The sequence below is a fragment of the Hemibagrus wyckioides genome, linkage group LG07, assembly GCF_019097595.1.
Source record: "Hemibagrus wyckioides isolate EC202008001 linkage group LG07, SWU_Hwy_1.0, whole genome shotgun sequence".
Taxonomy (NCBI): Eukaryota; Metazoa; Chordata; class Actinopteri; order Siluriformes; family Bagridae; genus Hemibagrus; species Hemibagrus wyckioides.
In genome coordinates this window covers 8,183,908-8,206,834 of record NC_080716.1, presented here as the reverse complement: position 1 = coordinate 8,206,834, position 22,927 = coordinate 8,183,908, and the positions used below count along the sequence as shown (strand labels likewise).

Sequence of the window (22,927 nt, the reverse complement as noted above, 5' to 3'; positions counted from 1 at the left end):
CTCGAGCAGAGGGAATGTGGCTTGTTTGTGGTGTGCGCATACAAATGAACTGAACATAACTGGGACTGCACGCCTTTTCAAAAACCTGCTGCTGTGCCCGATCTTCCATTCACATTTAGCATGAAGCCTGGGCACATGGCGTTACACACAGAGTAAGCCCAACGGCTGTATAATACAGGCTTAAATCTATTATTAATATGGAAATATGTTTAGGTAGAGAATTGCAGTGTAAACCATTTTAATATATTTTTTTTTTAAGTAAAAGGCTCAGTAATTTGCTAGCATGAGCATTACCAGGATTGAAGAATCCTAGACAGGACAATAGTTATGCCGATATTTCTGTAACATTTATTATTAACACTTAATAAGTTAAGTTAAGCCCTTAATTACAGACAAATGATTGAATATAAATAACATAGAGAGAGAAATTGTTCTCAGATCTGCTGAGACTTTATAGCTAATAGTTGCCACTTTCTTCCACCTGGCAAGTACCAAATATATACAGTAGAAATGATTAGTAATGAAAAATATTCTAGGAACGTCCTCTATTATGGCTTTTCATTATTATTATTATCTTTATTATGGCTCTCTCATGTGAGTTAAGGTTATATGATGAAACAATAAATGTAGGTTCAGGGTGAATATTGTAGTCTACACAGTGCGTGCAAAAAAACTTTAGTGAATCAAATGAATCACTCAATGAATCGAATCAGTGAGTTGAATGGTGATGCTAATGACTTGTAGGCGCCGGCTGTTTCTGTTTGTCCACATGGACTGGAGGAGGGGCGCAGCCGGCACTGATACTTTGAATATTTCGTTTCAACAAAAAAAGGAGTGTCTTACTTATAGAAATTGGAGATATTACCCGGAGAATATTTTTTAGCAACGCTGTTTAATGAAATTTTCATTTCTTACCCGTTTACAGCACAATGGACCGAGTGATGGTAAGAGCAATTAACCTCTGATTAAAAATTTGCCGCCGAAAATAAACAAACAATGAAGTTCTTTTAATGTTTGTTCCGGGTATGGTGAAAATGTACACTCAAGCCTTTTTTTAACATTTGTTTTAGTAGAAAAAAAAACTTGGATCAAGGTGTTGTTTTATATGTAATAAAACATTGTATATAATGTTATTGTTATGTTAATATTATACTAAAATGGGCTTTCATGGTGTTATTTGGAACTCCGTTTCAGACTTGGACGTTCGCCAAACTTTTGACAGAAACCTGAACAGTAATTGTGTAACCACGTGGCGAGTCACTTCCAGCTGGGGTGTATGCAGTAAGAGGGCAGAAAGCGAAAATAAATACACTATAATATAATCTATTATATTCATATTAGTCTCATCCCATTATTCACTGTGAAGCTGTGCTGCTTCCCTGTTTTTTCATGGCAGTGAAAAGAAGTGAGGAGTTCATTTTAAAACAAAAGATAATATATCAGTGTGAAGTGTTGTTATAGTTAGGTTTAAAACAAGATTTGCTACTCCTGTAGTATCTGTAGATGATCAGGCATGGAGACCAGCCAGTCCACATTTTTTCACCTGACCCAGGTTGTCAGATGTTTATCTATACATTTCTTTCACCCTGTTTGGATGTAGAACTAAAGGTAGGTACAAGATAGATTCCAATGAGTTTTGTGAGCATTTGATGTGGGAAATACTTTTTTAAATGTAATACATCGTCGTCTTCTTCTTCTTCTTCTTCTTCTTGAGTTATAAGAATGAATTACTTTTGTATTGTATGTCCTCTAGGCAATACCAATTTCCCTATTTTCCCACTTTTAGTCATGTATAATATTGGCATGAGTGACATATTAATAGTAATATATCAAATAGTAGTATGCCAGTGTACTACATGGTTAATCAAGGTCATATGAAAAGATTGGAAAAGATGCCCACTGTCTGTTTCCTTTATTGAATCAAACCTGTTTAGAAAATAAACAAGATAATGAATCATCTAGAAAAAAACCCCCAACAATTTTTATATGCACTTCCAGTCAAAAAAATGTGAAATGAAAACTTTTCTTTATTTCGTGTTCTGCTTTTGTACAACTTTAGAATAACAATGGAGACATTAAGCTTTTTAAAAATAGCAGATATGAAACTACACGGTGACTAAAAAAGTGTGAAACAAATAAAAGCTATTATTAGTAGAATTTACACAACATGCCCCCAAATAGCCCCAAGGCAAAACAACAGAATATTAAGATTTGAATAATGCCAAAACAAGTGAATTCCACTTATATAACGTCCTTATCTTTTAAGACCGCTAAGCAGATGGTAAAAAGATACTAACATGGTTTGTTAGTATCTGAGGATGTCCTCATGTAGACAGCCACTTGGGCGTATCACCACATCTGAGCCCCGTCTGTAATATCTGGTGCTTTTCACCAGATGTGGTCCATCATTCTGGAATAAACCACACTGTCAGAGCCAGACCTCCTGCCCCTGCAGAAGTAAATCTTTTTTCCCCCCACTTTCACTGCAATCTCTGTCAGGCTTAATCTGTGTGAGTCTTGTGTTGCTGTTGTGACAGGTGAAAATGTTTGGAGTGCTTTGAGGGGAACGCGGAAGTTTCAAGGCAAGCCAGCAAGCTTTATCCTCGTGTTGACAGTGCATGATGCAATCATTTTAACAAGCCACACGTTTCGTCACACAACTCTCAGTGCACTCATTTGAATTTTCTACAGTTTGCACCACAAGTTGAAAAGGATTCTTAGATTGTTGTGCACCTTTGTGTGCCTCTTTTCTGCAATATTAGTGCTGATAAAATCCTAGTAGGCAGATAAAGAGTCAGACATAGGGTGAAAAAGAGCCCATTTTGGTGGGGTATGTAACACAGATCAGCAGTGGTATGTCTGTTGGTTTAAGGATGATCAGTAATTGAAAAATAACTTGAACATGATTAGCTGGGAGAGGGTCTCAAATGTTTATAACCCTTTTTGGATCGTTTAAGCCTTTGGGCACAAGTACAGAAAACCCAAACACTGGATTTCTTGTCCAGACCATCGGACTGTCCTTTGTCATTACACTGGGGGCCACGGGATTAGATGGCCGTATTTTCCATATTCCCTTTCTCGGATGAATGCAAACCAGGAATGTGTTCATCAGTGTTGTTCATTCAAATGTAATCTCCCAGACTCCAGGACTGAAAAAACAATCTGATCCTGACCCCTTTCTTGTTGCACAAAGTAAAATGTTATGAATTCAATATAGATCACAACACATTAGATCAATATTTAAACACTTCAGTCATTTAAATTTCTGTTTCACACATATGAATTAAAAACTAAGAATAGATTTTTACATGGGAGTCTTGGATTTCTGTATGTGGTCATCGTTACTATTTACATTAGGCCTAATATACTGTATCAAGAGGGTACTTAAGGGTGCAGTGGGACAAATACTGGGTAGAAATTTGTTTGAAAATTGATTTGCCAGTTATCTTGTTCAAAGTCAGGGATGAAATAACCTGTAAGTGAATGATGTGATAGATGCAGAGAGTTAAAAATGTTCCAGTCGAGTCAAGATAAAGTTCTAATAAATTCATGCTGCCTTCTTCTACAGCTTTGACTGTCACCAGAAGGTTGATATGTTGTTTGCTGTTTCCATAGTGATTTTTGTTCTATATTGTTTACTGAGCCCCTTATAATTTGTGTTTTAGGATATTGATTAGCTTGTATATCGTGTATGTATATAACTTGGTTGTGCATGTTATCATTTCCATTCATCTATCAACAGAAAATTTTCCATTAACCCTAAGATTTTATTCTTTTTAAAAGTGTCTTTAGGACTAGCTTATTATTTCTTTGGTTTTCCTGTCTTCAGATATTTTCTTTCATTTCATCTTACCCTCCTCCTGAAGACATTAGGGCACTTTATCATTTCAGATAGATTTGGCTTGCACACACATTATGGTGTCTCAGAGAGTCTTGTATTTTTCTATACATGATCCACCCTCTGAATAACTCAGCAAAGAGCTGTGTAAATACACAGGAACTGGAGGTGGGGAGTTTTGCAGAAGTGCTAGTCGTGCAACCTACTTCTCTTTAAAACACAATGTTTGCGAAATTCGGATGTATGCTTTGGTAAGCCGCGGTGTTTAACCTAGATTTTTAAGGTGTTCCTGCTTTACTTTTCACATGGGGCCACCAACGTGACTGACGATTTATGAATCATTCACAGAAACATTTTTATGTAATGTGCTTCAGTCCTGTGGTGCTGTTCAGTGGCTGATATGTTTGACTCTAATGTTCTTGTGTGAGAAGTCATAGAAAAATCTAGTGTGAAGGACCTGATTGTCACAGCTGAGCCAGAACAATACACTCTTGAGCCCAGTGTAGGATTGGTTTGAAATTAATTCCTACATAGTGATACTGATTCTAGCATATGATCATCACAATCTCGTAGTAAGAAAAAAAAAATTTTTGTTGTAGTCTTGCTGTGGTGCCAATTAAAATAATGTGATAGAATGTGATTGACATTTTTTTAGAAGTATCATTATCAGTATAATGCTAAAGACTCAAAATTCAAGACCCCCACCCCCCAACAAAAGAATTGGCACAGTAGCAGTCATTTAAAATGTCTAGGAAATTGCTGATGCTTTCAAAAACATCCAGACCATGAAGCTGTCTGTTCCAGCACAGTCTGTCTAATTTAACAACTTCAGTGAGCTGAGTAATAGAAGCTATCTGTTTTAATTGCTGAGGTGCTCCTAAAACGTCTAGCAGATAATTACATTTCCAGAGATTAAAACCAAATAGGAAGCACACGACCCAATTTGCCTTTGAGTTACTGCATTTTCACGTGTGCTGACTGGTAGCTGACCGAGTGGCAATAAGTGATAAGGACCTCCATCTGTTTATAGAGTGATAATAGATTGGCTGAATTATAAGACAGGATGTGAGAAGCTTTCTGAAAAACATATGGTTTGAATATGCTCGGATGTTGTGCATGCGATGAAGCATTTTGGTGTGTAAGAAGCTGTGCTTTGCATTTAAACCACACACATTGTCGATTTTACGTTTTGCTTTTGGTTTTACTTTTTAGGACAAACGCAGGGCTTCATTTATGAATTGGTTTGTAAAGGGAAACGCAGTAAACAGTATTTTTTTTTTTCTTTCCCATTTTGTTCTTTCCCTCCCGCCCAACTTTTTGTCACATGTCCCTTTCACAGCATAGAAAAGTTCCTGGATTAGTGTGGAATTAGCATAAAGCCCGGCGCTGCGAAGTAGCCAGCAAGTGAACAAGAGGAGCAAGAGAGCCAAAGTGCAAGAAAGAGAGAAAGCTCAGAGGGAGAGACACACACATCCTGCAACACCAGGACAAGTCCCAGAGAGCAGAGGACCTTCATCCTTCTGCGAAAAAGGACAGCATAGTTGCCAATATGGAGGAAAAACAGTTTTCTGGCATTTTGGTGAGTCATTTTATGCAACGCATTTACTTTTCTGATGCTGATATTTTTTTGATGGTTGTTATATCAGACCTAACTTCTGCTATAGATTTTGGCCACTTTTATATCTATTACAAATGAATGAATTATTGAGTTTTTATAAGTTCCCTCAACAGCTCAGACCTAATAAAACAACAGCATGATGCTATCGTAGAACATCTGAAATGGTTCCATTGCTAGTGGGATGCTGTGCTGATCATCACAAAAAAACAACTTTTCTTAGGCCAGACCCTAAATCCATCTGAATAGTTTCCCCTTAGCAAATAATATATTATACACTGAAAATTAGAAGTATCTAAGTATGTGAGTATATCTGTAAATGCAAAGTACAATGTCCCCAATTCAGATTCTAATTTATTAAGCTGTACTGATCATCATTACAAAAGGTTTGTCTTTTTTTCCGTTTACATTTCTTCTGCAACTCTTGAGTCTTGTGTTGTGAAGCGTTGGTGAGTGGCCTGAGCCAATAAGAAATTTCCCTTGATCGATATAAAGTTGCATTTGTATTTCAAATACGTAATATTCAGCTGTATTTAGTAATATGTTGTTTGGGGCTTTCAAAGTCTTTCTTTAAATCCTTTACGTATTTCAGCTCCACTGCATGGTATTAGCCTGGCTCAGCCTACACAATTTAATGATTTGATATATAAGCACAAATATCAACGAGTACAGCCTAGAGGTCATCCAGTAGTGTGATTGGTGTGGACATGAGCACGGTTTGTTAGTGCATGCAGTGAGACGTGTGGACAAACATAACTCAGAAGTCACTGAAATGACAAAACCTAATGTAGGTCAGCAGAATGTTGAGTAGATAAGATTTATTTACACAGTTTGTTTACTGACTCTGAAAAAATAAAGGATGTGTTCATATGGATGCCATTAGAATCTGGCTATTGTGCCATTATAAGTGTCAGAACTACTCATGCTAGAACATCTCAGAACTTCAGTATAAGATTCAGAACCTCTCTTGCTATATAAAGGAATATTGGTGAATAATTGGTGTATCATTGCTAAACCAAGATTATTATTAGATTATTTGGACACTTTTATTGTGAATTGGTTTTCCTTCTGGATGTATGAAAGAAATATTTCTCTATGAAGAGCTACTGCTCATGAGTACCCTAAATGTACTGAACATGTTTGTTCAGGGTTTATTTTATTTTACTCTAGCATCTCTGTTTTAGTTTCATTGTATTCATTAAATTTCTGTCTAAAAACACTCCTAGTTCATGCCAGTCACTACATTTACTCAGTTTTAAAAAAGTTTCCTTACACAGACCAGTTTAAGTCTGTATTGTTTGCGCAGTCCTTTACAAAGTTTCATTTGATTATTTCACCTAAGCTGTAGTTAGGAGGTTATATTTATGTAGCAGTTTCAGTAACTGTACACAAGATGACGTTGCATGTCCAGCTTAATACTTCCGCTTTCTTGTCAGTACAGTTTCATGTAAGTGGCTTCACTGCTGCATTCCCTATCCTTCAGATTTTTTTTATGGTCTTCCGAGCAAATAATGAAAGGGAAAGCATATCTAAAGAATTTGATATGATCGACTAAATATAAATGAAACAAAATTTTAATAAAAGCCCCTCCCACTCTCACTGATTGGTCACTGTGATTTTGCAGGTTTACTGGCTTGAGCTAATTGATGTTACGGTGCTACTGCTCAACAATTGACCTTGTACAGAAATACTCTTCATTTACTTTTTACCAAGGTAGTGATTTAACCAGGAACAAAAGAACAATATTTGCGAAATACACATATTTCCAGGGTCAAAAAGGTTAGAAGAATTAAAAATGACTGAATACAAAAACTAGCATGTTCTTAATATTTTATGTCATTAGAATAGTTTTCTAATTGACTAAAATAAGAGTATAATTTACATTTATGTATTTGATACATAGTTTTCCATTGCTTTGTATTGTATGGCATTGGGCCTACAGGGCTACTGATTGGAAGATCATGAATTCATGAGTATATGTGCATTTTGTATGGTATTGCATGTAGTACATAGCATTTATAGGGTTAATATGTATTTTTGTTTGTCTTATGTATGGATAGATAGATAGATAGATAGATAGATAGATAGATAGATAGATAGATAGATAGATAGATAGATAGATAGATTGATTGATTGATTGATTGATTGATTGATTGATTTTTCTGTTATCTGTTCTGTCACTGGGGGCTTGGGATCCCATGCCAGTTGAAAAGTTAAGCCTTATCTATCCCCTTGTATAACTTATGGACATAAGTGACTTTGACTTTGGGACAGATGGGCTTTTGGCACTCAGCATTCTTATTTTTTAAAGCTCATTGAATTGTGAAGCTGGGGGCAGAGTGGCCTGAGCATTGCATTCAGCAGGAAATGACTTTTCTGATGGACAGATCGCTTTTGTTGCTGTGTCCTGATTAAAGGTGCATCTGTCCTTTTCAGTACAAAACCATTTTGCGTACTTTACAGTTTCTGAGCAATGGATCTCCAAATCTATAGAAGGGAAGATTGGTGTTTCTACTGTCATAGAAAACAGTGAGATACAATCTGGTGCCAGAGGCTTGAATAGACTTTGCCTCCTCCTTGTATCAGGACAGGAGCTATTCAGCTTTAAGAGGCTCTTGATGTGTAGACAATGAAATATCAGCTCAGCGTACTGACTGTTTCCCTCCTCAAACTGCACGTCGTCCTTTTCTGTCACCCACTTACAAAAAACTCAACAAATTAGAGCAGGGCTGCAGTATAGTTTGATCCTCCTGTCTTTCTTTTTTTCTCCTGACTCCTTCTGAAGTAGTTTAGCATGAAACATTCTGTCTCAATCCAAAAAAAAGGATTGAATTCCATTCTGAATTTATTAAGGATATTTTTTAAACACATTCTGATTTTGGTTTAATTAAATACAGAAGTAATTAAGAGCAGTTATTTTACAATACAGCCTATCCTGTGCTTTCTCTTCTCAAGGCCATGTCTCTGCTAGACATTTTGTACTTATGTAAGGAGCATATTGAGATGAGAAATTGCCCTCTAGATTTTTCTAGCACTTACATCTCTATGAAGCTTTGCCCCTTGCTGCCTTTAGGGGAATGAAAACAGATGTGGTGGAACCAAGGGGAAGCCAAACACACTGTCTGTTTTGCTTTGCAATACAGTGCACCGTAGCCTGGGTCAGGCAGTCACTGTGGCGAAGGCACAATGGGAGGACAAGGGCCACCAAATGCTAAACACGTCCACTGCTGCGTTTCCTTAAAAAAAAATCTAGCTTCCTTGCGCCAAAAGGCCCCATTGAGCCTCAGCCTTTGGATTCTGTTTGAAGAAACCACTCAAGCTGAAAATTTCGTTTTTCTGTTTTGCTTCCTTTCTCCTTTTATATATGGAGGTGGTCTGAAGTTAGACAAAAATACCAACAGCAAGGCCAACAGCAACTACAAAAATGGGACATTAGTTTGTGTTGTGGTCTACCATGAGTCTTCACAACATTTCTCCATCTTTCTTTGGATTGTTATTTCTTTCAACAGTTGAATCGCAAGCCTTTGGCGGGTTTCACCCCATATTTAGGTCATTTTTTTGTGCTTGAATCCAACCTGCTCCCCTGGTTGCCTTGCTGAATAGGAGATACAGGCATGGGATAAAGGGGGGTTCACAATTCTCAGGGGTCTTTCCCCACAGCCAGCCCCTCTTTGCTATTATTTATCACTTTGAAGCTATCCGTGCCCAAGGGTCTCTGACATAGTTTTAAATTCTCACTTTTGATTCTGAAATAAAAGCAAAAAATATGAGAACAATAGAAAGAGAAACAGTTCTTTCTTTACAGTACATTCTTATTCTTATTGGACACCATGTGTTTTTTCTTCACTTGTATAAAGTATTCACTAAGTTTCTTTGTCAGTTGCAAATAACATCCTTGACCCTTCAGAAGCCCTCTGTGTCCGCTGACCTCTGTTTGAAAATTGTTTGCTTTTAGCATGTGCCCAAATATGCATTTTACGTGGTTGCTCTTCTGTTACATTGTAACGAGGGAATCAGTGTTACTCATGTTGTGTGTGTGTGTGTGTGTTTTCTCTTAAGCTTGAAAGTACAAATGTGCCCTTTAGATGATGCAACAGTCTTATCAAACTCCCATTTGTCCATGCTGATGGTCCCATATGTTTGTCAAAACGTGTATGCTTTTTTTTTGGTTTGATTTGTGTCCTAGCCTCTCTGCTGAGCCCCATTCTCCCCAGAGGCGAGCTACTCACTATTTATACAGAATTAGCAGCTGGGGCCCTTCTGGGGGGGGGCAATTATCATGGAAACTTCAGATTAATCCAGCCGTTGTAAATTGTTCCGTATTCCTAAGCACTGCTGAACCTGTCACAAATCATGTACATTGATTATACCACACACACAAGCTAATAGAAATAGCGCGGGAAGAGCTTCATATATTTTGTCCTTTTGTTTCCCCAGAGAGAGGTGTAGTTCATGATCAGCTCATGAGTGTGCTCAGGTCAAGCAGGATTAAAATACTCCAAAGACTGTTGTCTCCTGCTGCAGAGCAACTTGCGAGAGCATCTGCGTCTTTTTTACGCTTGGAAACCTGAATTGTAAAACTGAAAAAAGAAGGATTACACTTTCAGAAGCCCTGCACACCGTCCCATGCATCTTACTGATGTATAATTGAGTGTGAGTGGCATAGAGTGCCCATAGATATTCTCTAGAAAGGCTTGAAAAAAGGGTTAAAATAGTTTGCTGCAGCACACATTTCACACAACATCTTCTACTTTAGCCTATTAGACAAAATTAAACACTACTACACTTTCCCAGTCCCAGTGTAAAAGTGGGTTAAAGTGGATTCATACAGAGTAAGTGAAATGAATGTGTATGAATTCCTAAGGACGAGACAACAGTGTGTAAGCATAACACCATGTTTTGGACTGTGAAAAGATCACCAGACATCATCTTGCATGCTCATTGGTACCCCTAGTTAAAAGTGTCCCACCTCTTATCAGATTACCCTTTGGCTAACGTGTCTAGTGCAGCATGTCGCAAGATTCGGAATGAAGAGCTTGTACTATCGGTGTATTATATCGAAGCACATTAGGTTGAAACTTATCAAACACCATTTTGTTTGTTTTGCATAATTCTCCATCAAGAAATATTTAAACTAAATATTTAAATATTTATATTCTACTTGTCATCCGGGCAGCAATGAATAATATACTAATAGCTGGGACATAAAATATGTTTGTCCCAGATGCTCAGGCTACTGTTTTGTCCACCTCTGAAAAATTCAGTTCAGTTCAGTTTAGTTTTAAACAAAGCAGGTTTACAGAAATATATAATTATGTATCTAATTGTAAAAGTTATAAGTTTGTCCCTAATGAGAAGGCCAGAGGTGACTGATGGGAACAAAAAACTCTGCCTGATGACATGAAGAACTCTTGATGGGTACCAGGCTCAAAATCCACATCTGGGTGGCACCAGATTCTACTGGTGACTCCAATTACTACATGCCACATAGTTGAAAAAGTTCAACTATTTAAACAGGAACTTATGAACTTTTGAGCAAAGAACAAGTATGAGCATATGAATTTCTGAATTCATCTTGCTGACGTTATTAACTGTTTAATGATGTAGACAAATGGTTTTTAGCTTTTGAAGTCCTAAGGCTATCCAGAGAAGAACATCCGCAGCCACCTTTATGGTTTCAGTAAATTGTCAAAAAGTCTTCATTCAAGGAAATCTAGATCTAGTGGTATGCTTGAGTGTTTGGGTTTCTAGTTCTGCATACTAGCAGACTAGTTTGTTACCAGCATAGCGTGCTATGTAGGCCAGTTAGCCTCATTGTTTTCCTTTGCAGTGGGCTGAGAATGGTGCAGGAATGGTTTATGCCGTGGTCCCCCTGCTTTGTGTGTGTTAGTTGAGGTTGCAAACGAGACGGAAAGAGGTGGCGCATCAAAGCCACAGTAAGTTCAAAAAAGTGACATTTTTAGTCAGCAGTAGTAGTTTAGTCCTCACTGAGGCTCTCTTGTTCGTCTTGTCAATAGCACAGACGTGTCTCGAATAGGAAATACCTGGTTAAGCAGAGATGCTTGAAACTGCACTTCCTCTTTGGCAAATTTAGTGGCTGCTTGTCCTTTCCTCTGGTTTTCCAGTCCAGTTTAAAAGATTCTCAATTCACTCTTATTTGTCCCTTACCTTTTGTTTCCTCTTTTGTCATGAATCTTTGTAAGGTTTTTGTTCTGCCTATGAACTTTCTGAAAAAATATTGAAAAAGCATCTCGGAAATAAGGAAAGCCTACAGGAATTTTTAATCACACACACACACACTTTTGAAACAACTGATCGGAAATATATCTGCCCTGTGGTTAGCTCCATTCCAAAGTCTCGCTTTTCTTATTCCTGTATTCTTTTGGATAGATTTGGGGCTTGTGTGCAGTTTTTGAGTTGAAGCTTTGGGATGTACTCTTTCTAGGAGTTATACTGAAGAGTTTTGTTTAATTATATGCTGCAGAATGGATCAAGCAAGCACTGTGTCATTTTTAAGTTTCACTTAAAATTGAGACCTAAGGCACATATTCAGGTGATGCTTATTTGTGCCGTATTGAAAATGCATCAAATTGAGACATCACTGTATCTGTTGTATCAAATTGTAATCTTGTGTATTGTAATACCACTGCTTGCTACCCATGACTGTTTTGTGCCATATTCTTTGACTGTGCTTGATGGCCAAATAAAGTCTTAGAGCTTATCACTGTAATAAGCTCCATGCTCTCAAATGACCCCTTTGAGGACCTTCAACCTCCTTGGCTATAAACTGGCTGTTAGTTTGGAGGGTGTATCCAGTGCCCCATACTAGACCTTTGTGGATAAGGTGTTGGCAATCCAGGACTATTTATGCAACTAGCAAAGCCTAGTTGTGGAGGGTCTTCTTGAGGATGAACAGGTGCTTTGCTAGTATATATGTTTAGAGCAAAACTACAGATGTTCTATTGCCACACATTCTTAACTTTAGGAAGTTGAATTATAAATTTTATTTATCTCACTGCAGCCTCTAAAGATATTTTCTTGGGGGGGGTCTGTGTTACTTGCTGAATCCAAACTCCAACTGGATTCAAAATCGAGAAAAACAGAATAGCTACTGTAGAGCTAAAAGCAGCTTTTCTCTTTCAGAGAGACCTTTGGAGAGTGATAAAGGTCCTGCTGAATGTTCACTGCTAATTTGGACTTAGTCAACGGTTTGACATCTGTGTTCCCTAATGAGCACTAAGTACCTGATATAACCATCTAATTATCAGAGCTAATTGCCCCAACTCATGCTTGTTTTGGGAACCCTCTTTGAGGTTAGGCTTCGTATGCTTTTCCTTTTTTCTTCTTCCTTCCTTGTTCTTGTAGCTTTCCATTCGGCTGCGGTGTCAAAATAGCCAGTCTTCATATCCTCATTAGAAGAGCGCTATTGTACGGCAGGCGGCAAGACACCGTGCTGCATTTTGACTAATAGGAGTTGGCTCCGGCCCCTGGAGACTCTAATGACCGCTGGTGTCAAACTCTCTCCCTGCCAGGCTCATGGCTCAGATGCAGCATGCTGCCTTGGGCTATGTGTGTTTATATATATATATATATATATATATATATATATATATATATATATATATGTGTGTGTATATAATATATATATGTGTGTGTGTCTTTTTGTCTGTCTGTTCAAATATGTATATTGAATGAAATGAATCACAATCACTCTTTCAGTGTGTTCACATTGTAGTCAATGCTTGAGACACTATAGCTGCAGAGCATATGACAGAGCTAGAAACTCATGCTGCTGGTCTATCAGATCATCACTCAAGTTAATCTAAAACTGCCTTTCATTAATAAATGTAAAATGAAGTTTCATCAGAGACAATGATACAGTTCCAGTATTTTATTTACGTTGTAAGTTTATCTTGATCAAAATTTATCAAGTATATTTATTTTACTTCCCATCAACCAAACAATTCAACCAACCAAAAGCTCCTTGTCCTTCAATCCTGCACCAAATCCAGACATCATCACATCTACAGAACATCAGGTAGCTGTTATATGCTATCTTACAAGCCAGGGAGCTGCAAATAGAATGAGCTGTCTGTGCTAAACTGATCATTCTCATAGGGTCAGACTGGCAGGCCAGATGCTCCAAGGAGCTCAGTGTCTATGCGCTAATGTAAACTTGTAAACTAATGTAAAAAGCTGGAAGACTCACAGAGGACTGAATGCCAGACTCACTTAGAGTCCAAGTGAACAAACCATATTTTAAATAAACACTCGTAAGTCCTGATGTCCTGTTTGAGCCTAGTAGTTTATGTAACATGCCACATGCTGAGCTACACTATATGTTCAAAGCGGTCTACACATTTGTGTAAGAAAAAATGCATTATATGACCATGGAGTTTCCTTGAATTGAACACATTTTTTCCATTTTTAATTTTTTTATTCAATAAATCTTCAAAAGTAAGTGAAACTTCTTCATATTTTAACAAAAATGATTCATTTAAAAAGTTATAGGGCCTCATTAAAGTTCTTAGTGAGAATTAAGTATATAGTTCCCCTTAAAAGCACAAAAGAAAACCCTGAAGTTTTGGGTTACTGTCTTTTCATTAGTTACTAACTTGTTCATAAGTTGTACATTGGCTGTACAAGTTTCTCTGCCCCATCCAGTTAAAGACAATTTAAAAAATCCTATTAAGAGTCTGGCTGATTATCATTTCTAGCCCTGTTATTATCCTTTACATTACATGCTATACATTTCTGCTTTCTCAGATAAAGCAGACCAAACACGAATAAAATTTGCCCCTAAACAGAAAAAACAAACAGAATGAATAGGAAAGGAGGTGGGAGATGAAAGACACGTGTTTGCTTCCAGTACTGAATTTACCAGTGTGCTTTGTGTTGATGTTGAATAGTTGGACTGTGATTTGTATATTCATGCAACTCTTGTGAGCCAATAGAAAATAAGTTCCATAGTCTCTTTGGTAAAGATAAATAAATAAACAAAAAAAATGGAAGGAGTCACACCTAATTTTTTGTCATGTTGTTATCTTACTGTTACTTGTTGCAACATTTTGAATCACTGGTGAGGAATAGAGCTGTATACTGATCAACAGTAAATATTTTTAGGCTGTCATATACTGTGTACATATACTTTATATAATATGAATCTCGACTGGACTGCAGAGTGGACATGTTGCTTATGTTCATTTTGTAACAAATGTGTAAAAAATAAGCTACATATACACTGAGCTGGTTGCTTATAAAGCCATACATTTCTTCAATTGCTGCAATTAAATGCCAGTTCAGTTAATAAATATTATGCTGTAATCATAGAGCCTTCCCATCTGTCTATGCTGGAGTTTTTTGTGGTAAAAGACTGTTTTCTCTTCTGCCTGCTAGGAATTTTGTGTAATCAGTCTTATCAGCTGAGGGCTCAATTTAGTTAAAAAATCTGGTTTTATTTTACCTGTTCAGATGGGGTGAAAAGACACAAATGTAGAAGAAGAAGCCTTTATTATTGCCACACATATATTACTGCACAGTGGAAATCTTTTCTTTGCATATCCCAGCTGAGGAAGCTGGGGCCAGGGCACAGGGTCAGCTATGATGTAGTGCCTCTGAAGCCTTGCTCAACTGCCCAACAGTGGCAGCTTAGAAGTACTGGGGCTTGAACCCCAACCTTACGATCAACAACACAGAGCCTTAACCACTTGAGCTACCACTGCTCCTTATGTGTATAGCCATTAGCAAAGCAGCAACTAATTATTATACAGAAGCTAATCATATTAATAGCGCATATGTACTATAGCTAGTTAGTTGCATATGTACTTTAACCAGCTAGTTAGAAGTATAATATGCACTCTGTAAGCAGTTATTGTGTAATTATGTTTTATGCTATCTAAAACTAGTTAACTTGTTGTTAATCATTAATTCTGGCTCCAGTTCATGTTGGTTATCTATTTAGCCAGCTTAACTTGTTATCAAAGTTTGACAAGTTAGCTAGCGTTGATGCTCCCAGTCTTATTCCCAATAATATTCATCGAAAATATATCGCACTGCATTTAAGAGAAGGAGTTTGAAGCTTCATCTTCAAGCCTAAATCAATATTCCTGCTCATGGTGGTCTGATGGTATACGATGCTGAGTGAGGTCTCATGGATGATTGAGTGGGCGTGGTTAAGGGGTCATAGTCCTTGTTCTCTCTAACCTGCAAGACCTGCCTACCTGTGAAAACATGACACAGTGAGAAGCAAAAACCAATTACGGATGCCAAAGGGAAATCCAGAACAATAAATTCACTGTGTTTTCACACTTTCTTGGCACAAATGCATGTCTCACTTATCAAGTCAAATTAGCATGTACAGTATGATTTCTCTATATGCTTCTGCTATGTCACTTAGAATGAATATGTTTAGCAGCTTTTAATATTTAACAATTGAAATGTTATGAATGTCAGAATGAGTGACAAGTAATTATATTTGTTTTATTCTCTCACCATTTATGCAGTTGAGGGCTGTGTGCAGGTTTCAGTATAGAACACCAACCACTCACAATAATTCCATCCTTTAAATATCTGAGGGCAGTAACGTCAACCACAAAACAAAACAAGCCCCTTCATCTGCCAAAGCTACCATCCATTAAGCCATGTGTATCACTACTCTCCTATACAGCTGTGAAGCCTGGGTTGACTTGGACATGTTATCAGGATGGCTCAAGAAGATGCCCCTGCCATGGCAAGTCCTGTATGGACAGCTTCATCTGGGCCACCTGTCCACAGTTGGGCAGAAGAAATGGTATAAAGACCACCTAGAAACATCACTAAAGACTGAGGAAATGCAGCTGGTAGAAGCTTCTATTAACCTTATCATCTGGCAGGAGCTTTTCTGTGCAGGAATAGTGCATATGGAATCAGAGAAGAACATGAAGAAACAGCAAAAAAGTCTAAGCCTTGCCTTCCCCACTAACCCAGACTTCACATGTCCAACATGCAGTAAAGTTTGTCGATCACGGATAGGACTTTGTAGCCATCAAAGAACACACTGTTAATGTGAAGGAATGTCATCATTAGATGTGATGAACTACCATAATGATAATGTGTGCAGGTCACTCAACAACCCTCAACAACAAGGACCTCAGTTTGTTTAAGGGATCATTAATGAAACAAGACCAAGCCACTGCCACAGTAGGAAACACTGAATTATCTAGAAACTTAGACAATTCAGTGCTTTGGTGCTTTGGTTTTTACATCAGTTGTACCATGTTATCCTGAACCAGGAAAAACAGCTCTAAGCCATTATTCTTCCTTCACTGGTTGGGGGTGTATCAATACATCAAATTTAAATTCGATACAATACAGAGGTGTCTTGACATGCAGCACACATAAGCATTGCCTTCTTTGTAGTTTCCATTTTAGTTTTGCACGATCTGTTCTCGCTTAGTATCAGTGCATGCTAGAATGTAACAGATTTAAACACGGCTTATTGAGGACTAGCTCTATGGCTAAGCTTTCACTAGTCACAAGTGACTCTCTGGGGTATGTATGAAGTGCAGGTGGACATGTGCTGGTATTCGGTAATGTGGTTTATTATGGTAATGAATATATACTGTATTGTTATCTTGGGCACTTCAGAATACTGTGAATAATTATCTGGTTAGTATTACACTTTGTGTATGCTACGTTAAAGAGGCATGCAGATTCTGATGTAAACAATCAAAACAATTCCCACATGGAGAAGCATGGTAAAAGGAGGAATTCTGCCTGACGATTTACCCTACTTCCAAAAGGGTAAAGTCAGATGTTTGGAAAGATTTTGGGTTCCAAAAAAATGCAGAGGGATTGTTGGTTCATCTATACATCAGCTTCACCAATCCTTTATATCACAGATTGGAAACTTCATTTAAATTGCCTTTCCTGATAAGTACCCTGCAGGCAATATCAGGGAATTTTTCTAAAACATGTTGCAGGAGTTGACAACATGAAAAATGCATTCAAGAAGGAGACCGTCTTCACCTGCCAGTCGTTAAGGTTTTTTGGCCTCAACTTCAATCTGGCTATTTCTAAAGCTCTGTAAAACTAGAGGGGGCACACAGCTGTCCAAGGCAGTCAGCATTTGGTGTAGGGATTTTTGAGAAGCTGGAAGAGAAGAAGAGAGCTTAGAAGTAATCAGGAGCCCTTCAACATGCCTCAGGGGTTACTCATCTATGATGTAGTCACTAGATGGGGATCAACACAGAAAATGCTACAGAGGTTTGTTGTACAACAGGAGGCATTCTGTGCTGCACAAGCAACTGAGAGAGGGGCATGGCTTTTGATGCCAAAGGATGCAGATATTGTGGTCGTTGAACAAGTCTAAAGAGTCCTCGAACCACTCAGTGCTTTTACAGAGTTTTGACTTCAGAAGGCAGAGTTAGTCTGACAGCCTTGAGGCTAGTGCTAAGTCACATCATCTCAGACATTCTGGAGTCAGACCTTGAGTCCAGGTACACTGATGTTGCAACAAAGCTGATGGATTTGACAAGTCTTGTTGATCCCTTATGAACTCAGGGCCACAGTTAACTGCTGTATTGAGGAAGCCTCAAAACTGACAGAGATTATTACACCGAGTGAGGGAGATGCCTAGACAGAGCAAACCAGCACAACCCCACAACTACCTCTGAAAAACAGTGCCAAAGCTTAGCCAAGAAAATTACTTCCACTAGGCAACAAACAGGTTGAAGGTAGCAGTACCTTGAGGTGTTCTTTCAGAGAGGGTATTTGGTGCCAGAGGTCACATCCTATCACATAACCATTCAAAGCTCATTGGGAATTAAATGGGGTTAAATGGGAATTTTTATTTCCCAATCTTCTGTGTCACTTAGCTCTCTGTAGCTCTAGACATGTTTCTGAATTCATACATTCTCCTCTATACTTTGTGGAGTCTTATATCTGCAGCTATAAATGTCCCACTTGCTGCTGTGATTTTCTTTCTTTCTTTCAATGAGTGAGGAAATGCTGACTGAATGCAGAGACGCATGTGTGTGGGTGCTGTTTGTGTTTTTGTCTTTTTTTTGTGACCCACAAAAAAGATGATGTGGGCGAACATACAAGGATGTGCTGGGGTATGGTACATTTACCTCTCACTGGCCATCAGTATTTGCAACATACCCGGAAGCCATAGTACTTCCAAACTCCAGACCTAAAGATTTGCTGACAAACAATTGCTGCTTTTCCCAAGCTACTATGCCTGTATGCTAGCTTACTGGCTTGTTAAAACAGTGTGCCTTCAAAGCCCTGTAGCCTATTGATACAAGAAACTGCTTTTTCAGGGAAGGGAGTATGGACTTACGGATTTTCAGTACAAGTTTTAAATATGTAGGTAACATACAACAAGTGGTATTTTATGTCAGGTATCTTTACACCTTTACTCTTTACTCCATCTTTACACTAGGAAATGTAGTTCATCAATCCAGTATTTTCTGCCACATTGAACTGTTTAAACTAGTCACACTTGCCTGTGACTTTTTGGGATCTCTTGATGATTCTGTGTTGAAAAAACATTTTGGACTTCTGTAGATACTGTACCTCTGATGCATCACTGAAATCCTCTTTTAACAATGTTCTCTGTGGCATCAGTTCTCTCATCATATTAACTTGGGGCCTGTTTATTGAACAATCTGTTACCATTGTTTACCTTCACTAAATGCCCATTAGGCTGATGGCCAAATGCTTGTCAACTTCTGACACCATTAACAGGATAGTCAGTTGAGGCCACCGCCAAGAGCATCAATTGAAAGCGTTCTTTTGTGTGAAGATCTCGGCTTCTCTACAATCTTTTTCCCATGCATTGTGATGCTGTTATCCTCCTTCCGGCAAGCGGCACCTTCCTGCAATGGATCTATGGACTGGTTGTGGCCCACAATAACAAAGAGTAGGAAATCTGTTGCTCTTTAGAGAAAAAGCAGATGAATTACAACGGGTATAGTGCAGTGCAGAAGGAGGACAGCGTCTGTCCCTCCCCTGGCCTCTTGCAGGACGTTACTGAAGACTTGGCAATGTTGAGGGACAAGGATTTGAGAGTCAAGTATCTATGAATGGGAAGCGTTGGTGGTCTGGGTCCAGCTCCTCAGAAAACAAGTAGAAGAAACTGTGAAACAGAATCCTGTGGATGTGCATGGCTCTCTCACTCTTTCATCTAGCAAGCTCCAGGCAGCTAAGCTAGCAGTTCCCTGATACTCAGTATGCACCCAAAGTGCTTGGAATGACAACGAATCTATTCATGGCAAAAGTAGAGGCTAGGGCTGTGGATCTGCTCAGCTCCCCCTACAAGTGTAAACGAGGGGGGGGCACTTTCTCCAATGTATAATAGAGCAGAAAAGGGATTGCAAAGAAGGAAAGGAGGTAAGGGAATGGATGAGGGAGGGAATGTGAGAGAGGGAGTGTGGGTTGGAGGAGGGTGGGGGAGAGAGACCGAGAGAGAGAGACAGAGAGAGAGAGAGAACACTTCCACGACGAATGATTGAGAGAGGCGGAGAGGAAGCAAAACTCCCTCAAATGAAATGAGGTGAAAATAATTCAGGCATTAATCAAGCCTAGCCGAAAGGAGGGTCCCCGCCCCCCTTCTCGTGCACGCGCCCTCTGTGAAAACGAATGGAAAGGTGAATGAGGAGCTTGAGATCGGAACCTAGAGAAACTGCAGGTGCTGGTGAACCATGACGGAGTCCAGCAACACCGTGGCGTGTCAGGCTGATCAGGTTAGTGTTTTTCTTCCTGTGTCTTTGTTAGAAGTGCAACAGCACTGTAATAACAAACGGTTTCGTCTTTTTTTTTTAAACCAAAAGTTTGATGCCTTAGCTGTAATGAAAAAATCATTAAGGTGGAAATTTTGTTTGCCAAATTCAATAAGTGCACAAGAGTACGTTATACCGAGCATCAAAGCGGCGATTGTCTGAAGCTGCCCGGACGACGGCGCAGGGTCCTGAAAGAATTGAATTAATCAAGGCCAAGCATTGTTTGCACCGCCTTATTTTTCAGCCATCATTCAGGGGCCTGTGACGACTCAATAGTCCATATACCACGTGAGAAGGGAGCTGCAGCTCCTTAAAAAACAAACCACGTGTGGGCCGACTGAAAAGTTTTTATAACTAATTGCAGTGGGAAGTTCGGGCTGCACTAGCAGAGGGCTGTGTGATAAAGTTTCTAAGGAAGTGGGCAAGAGAACTGTGTGACTGAATGACAGAAGGAAAGGAGGAAAGTGTCCAGGCTTTTTTTTTGGAGGGAGGCTGACTCATATTTATGCCCTTCTTTCTTCCTCTGCTTCCCTTTTACCCGCTAGGGCACTTATCACTTAAACAATCCCCAGGAAGATTTGCTCAGAAAAAAGAGCCACAGATATCCGTTAAGCCACTTTGTACCTCACCGATTTACATGTGGCACGTTTGCCACTTTGTCAACTAAGCCACTTGTCATCAGCATGGAGATCTAACAATACCGTCAGAAAAAAATGATGAATGAAAAAGTTTTCTTTGTTTTTTTTTTTCTGAAGATGAACTATTTTTGAATAGTGTTGTTTATTGTGTGTGTGTATGTGTGTGTGTTGTACATGAGCGCATGTGTGCTCTTAAGTGAAGAAATTTTACATGAATGGATCATCATATTAAGGGACATTGTGTTGTTGCTGGTGGGGGGATTTATGATACATTGCACCAGGTATTGTCACATTAATTTAAATTATTTTCAGGGTTTTTTAATATGCTTGTCATTAATATTAGCCAAATTAAACATAGATTGATAGATTTGTTTGCACATTAATTAACCCCAAATATTCTCAATTTATTGTGACAGAAAGCACATGGGGGAAAGCGGCAGTGTCCGATATTATTGGATAGTACAAAACACTTCGTAAAATCGTTACATATTAAAATGATTTAAAGAAAAAAAAAAAGAGTTGTAATCCATACCACTGTACTAAATTGCTGAATTATGAGCTCTTGTGCAAAGATGTAGCAATTGGAAGGTCTGGAAATATAGTTTAATCCAAATAAATATCACTGGACATTGCGGCAGTGTATTTTTCTTTAGTGAAGGTTAAATGGCAGAACATCATCTCTATAGAATGTTTATTACGCATCTGCTAATAGTTATTAGATCACTTATCCTGCTCTGTGAATTTCTTTTCATTGCATCCAACTGTGCCATTCTTTAGTTTCTTCTCCTTCTACCTGCACCCCCTCTCTTTCAAGCATATAATAGAAGAGAGTTTCATCACATTCCTATGTGAAAGGGTTTGCTTCGGCAAACTGTTTGCTTCAGTAATAATTTCACTAATTAGAACTTGTACGATGTTACTAGAACTATAATTGTGCTTTGACAACATGATTTCACAGCACAGTTTTTATTTCACTGAGATATGTAGTGGACTTGAGTCCAGGTCAGGGTGTTTTCCGATCTCGCTTCACCTCAACCCTTTGACCAGAATAAAGCTGTTGCTGAAGATGAATATTTTGGTGAGGTTATACTTTTAAATGTTGTGACATAAACTATTTAAATAGTGTGACGGATATGTAACGAACGTTATCGCACTGGAACGTAGAAATAATAATGCCTGCTGTTATGCCTTATCTCTTGTTATTTGATCACACAGGTGTGATTTCTACTACCAGAGATGTGGTTCAGTGTATTTGGTTAACGGATGTTCACTACATGTACGTTCACAACACGAGGACATTACATCGGACAGGCAGTCAGAGTGTGAGCACGAGAGAGCGAGCGGACGTAGGGACAGACATATGGTTGCTTGGAGGCAGCAGCCGCTGAGATTCCTCCTCTTGTCTCACACTGAATATCCTTCAAGGCATACAGCTGCCACTAGTGCGTATGCTCTACTAAGCGTTCTCTCTTTCTATTTCTTTTTCTCATCTTTCTGTGTGTTTTTTTCTGTGTATCCTAGGCTTATCAACCTACACAATCAGCCTCTTTAATTGCAGTCATGCAATTATCCCATCATGTTGCAGCAGCACAATGCATAAAATCAGGGACAGCGCTTCAGTTTATGTTAACACAATCATCACAATGGGGAAAACATGTGATCTCTGTGACTTTGACCGTGGCAGAGTTATCGGTACCAGACAGGCAGATTTTTTTTTTTCTTTTTTCTTTTCCAGCACAAAAGTCTTTTGAAGGTTCACACACAATTGTGCAAAAAACAACGAAAAAACAAACAAACGAACATCAAGTGAGCATCAGTTCTGGAGTTAGAAACTCCTTGCCAATAAGAGAGGTCAGAGGAGAATGGCAGCACTGGTCTAGGAAACCTACAGTAACTAAAATAATCACACTTTACAACCATGATGAGCAGAAAATGTTGTCAGAATGATTTGCAACAACAGCAGAAGACCACTCCTTCAGCCAACAGTAAATCTGTCAGCCTACAGTAGTCATAGACTCACAGACTGGACAATTAAAGTTTAAATGCATTTAGATGTATTATTAAATAAGAAATT

General features: G+C 38.6%; 1 protein-coding gene across 4 annotated transcripts in view; it reads left to right on the top strand.

Moving 5' to 3' along the window:
- Nucleotides 1-749: 749 nt before the first annotated feature.
- Nucleotides 750-22,927, top strand: part of slc6a9 (solute carrier family 6 member 9) — a 45,848-nt gene continuing 23,670 nt past the window's right edge. The window contains exons 1-3 of one of the 4 annotated variants that reach the window (XM_058395099.1): nt 750-944; nt 1,195-1,281; nt 5,178-5,417. In XM_058395099.1, the coding sequence (XP_058251082.1) occupies nt 5,388-5,417 (30 nt within the window). In that variant the 5' untranslated portion in view covers nt 750-944; nt 1,195-1,281; nt 5,178-5,387. Of the gene's footprint in view, nt 945-1,194; nt 1,282-1,479; nt 1,609-5,177; nt 5,418-19,914; nt 20,180-22,927 lie in introns of those variants that run through there. The other 3 variants (XM_058395097.1, XM_058395098.1, XM_058395096.1) reach the window with 3 other exon arrangements.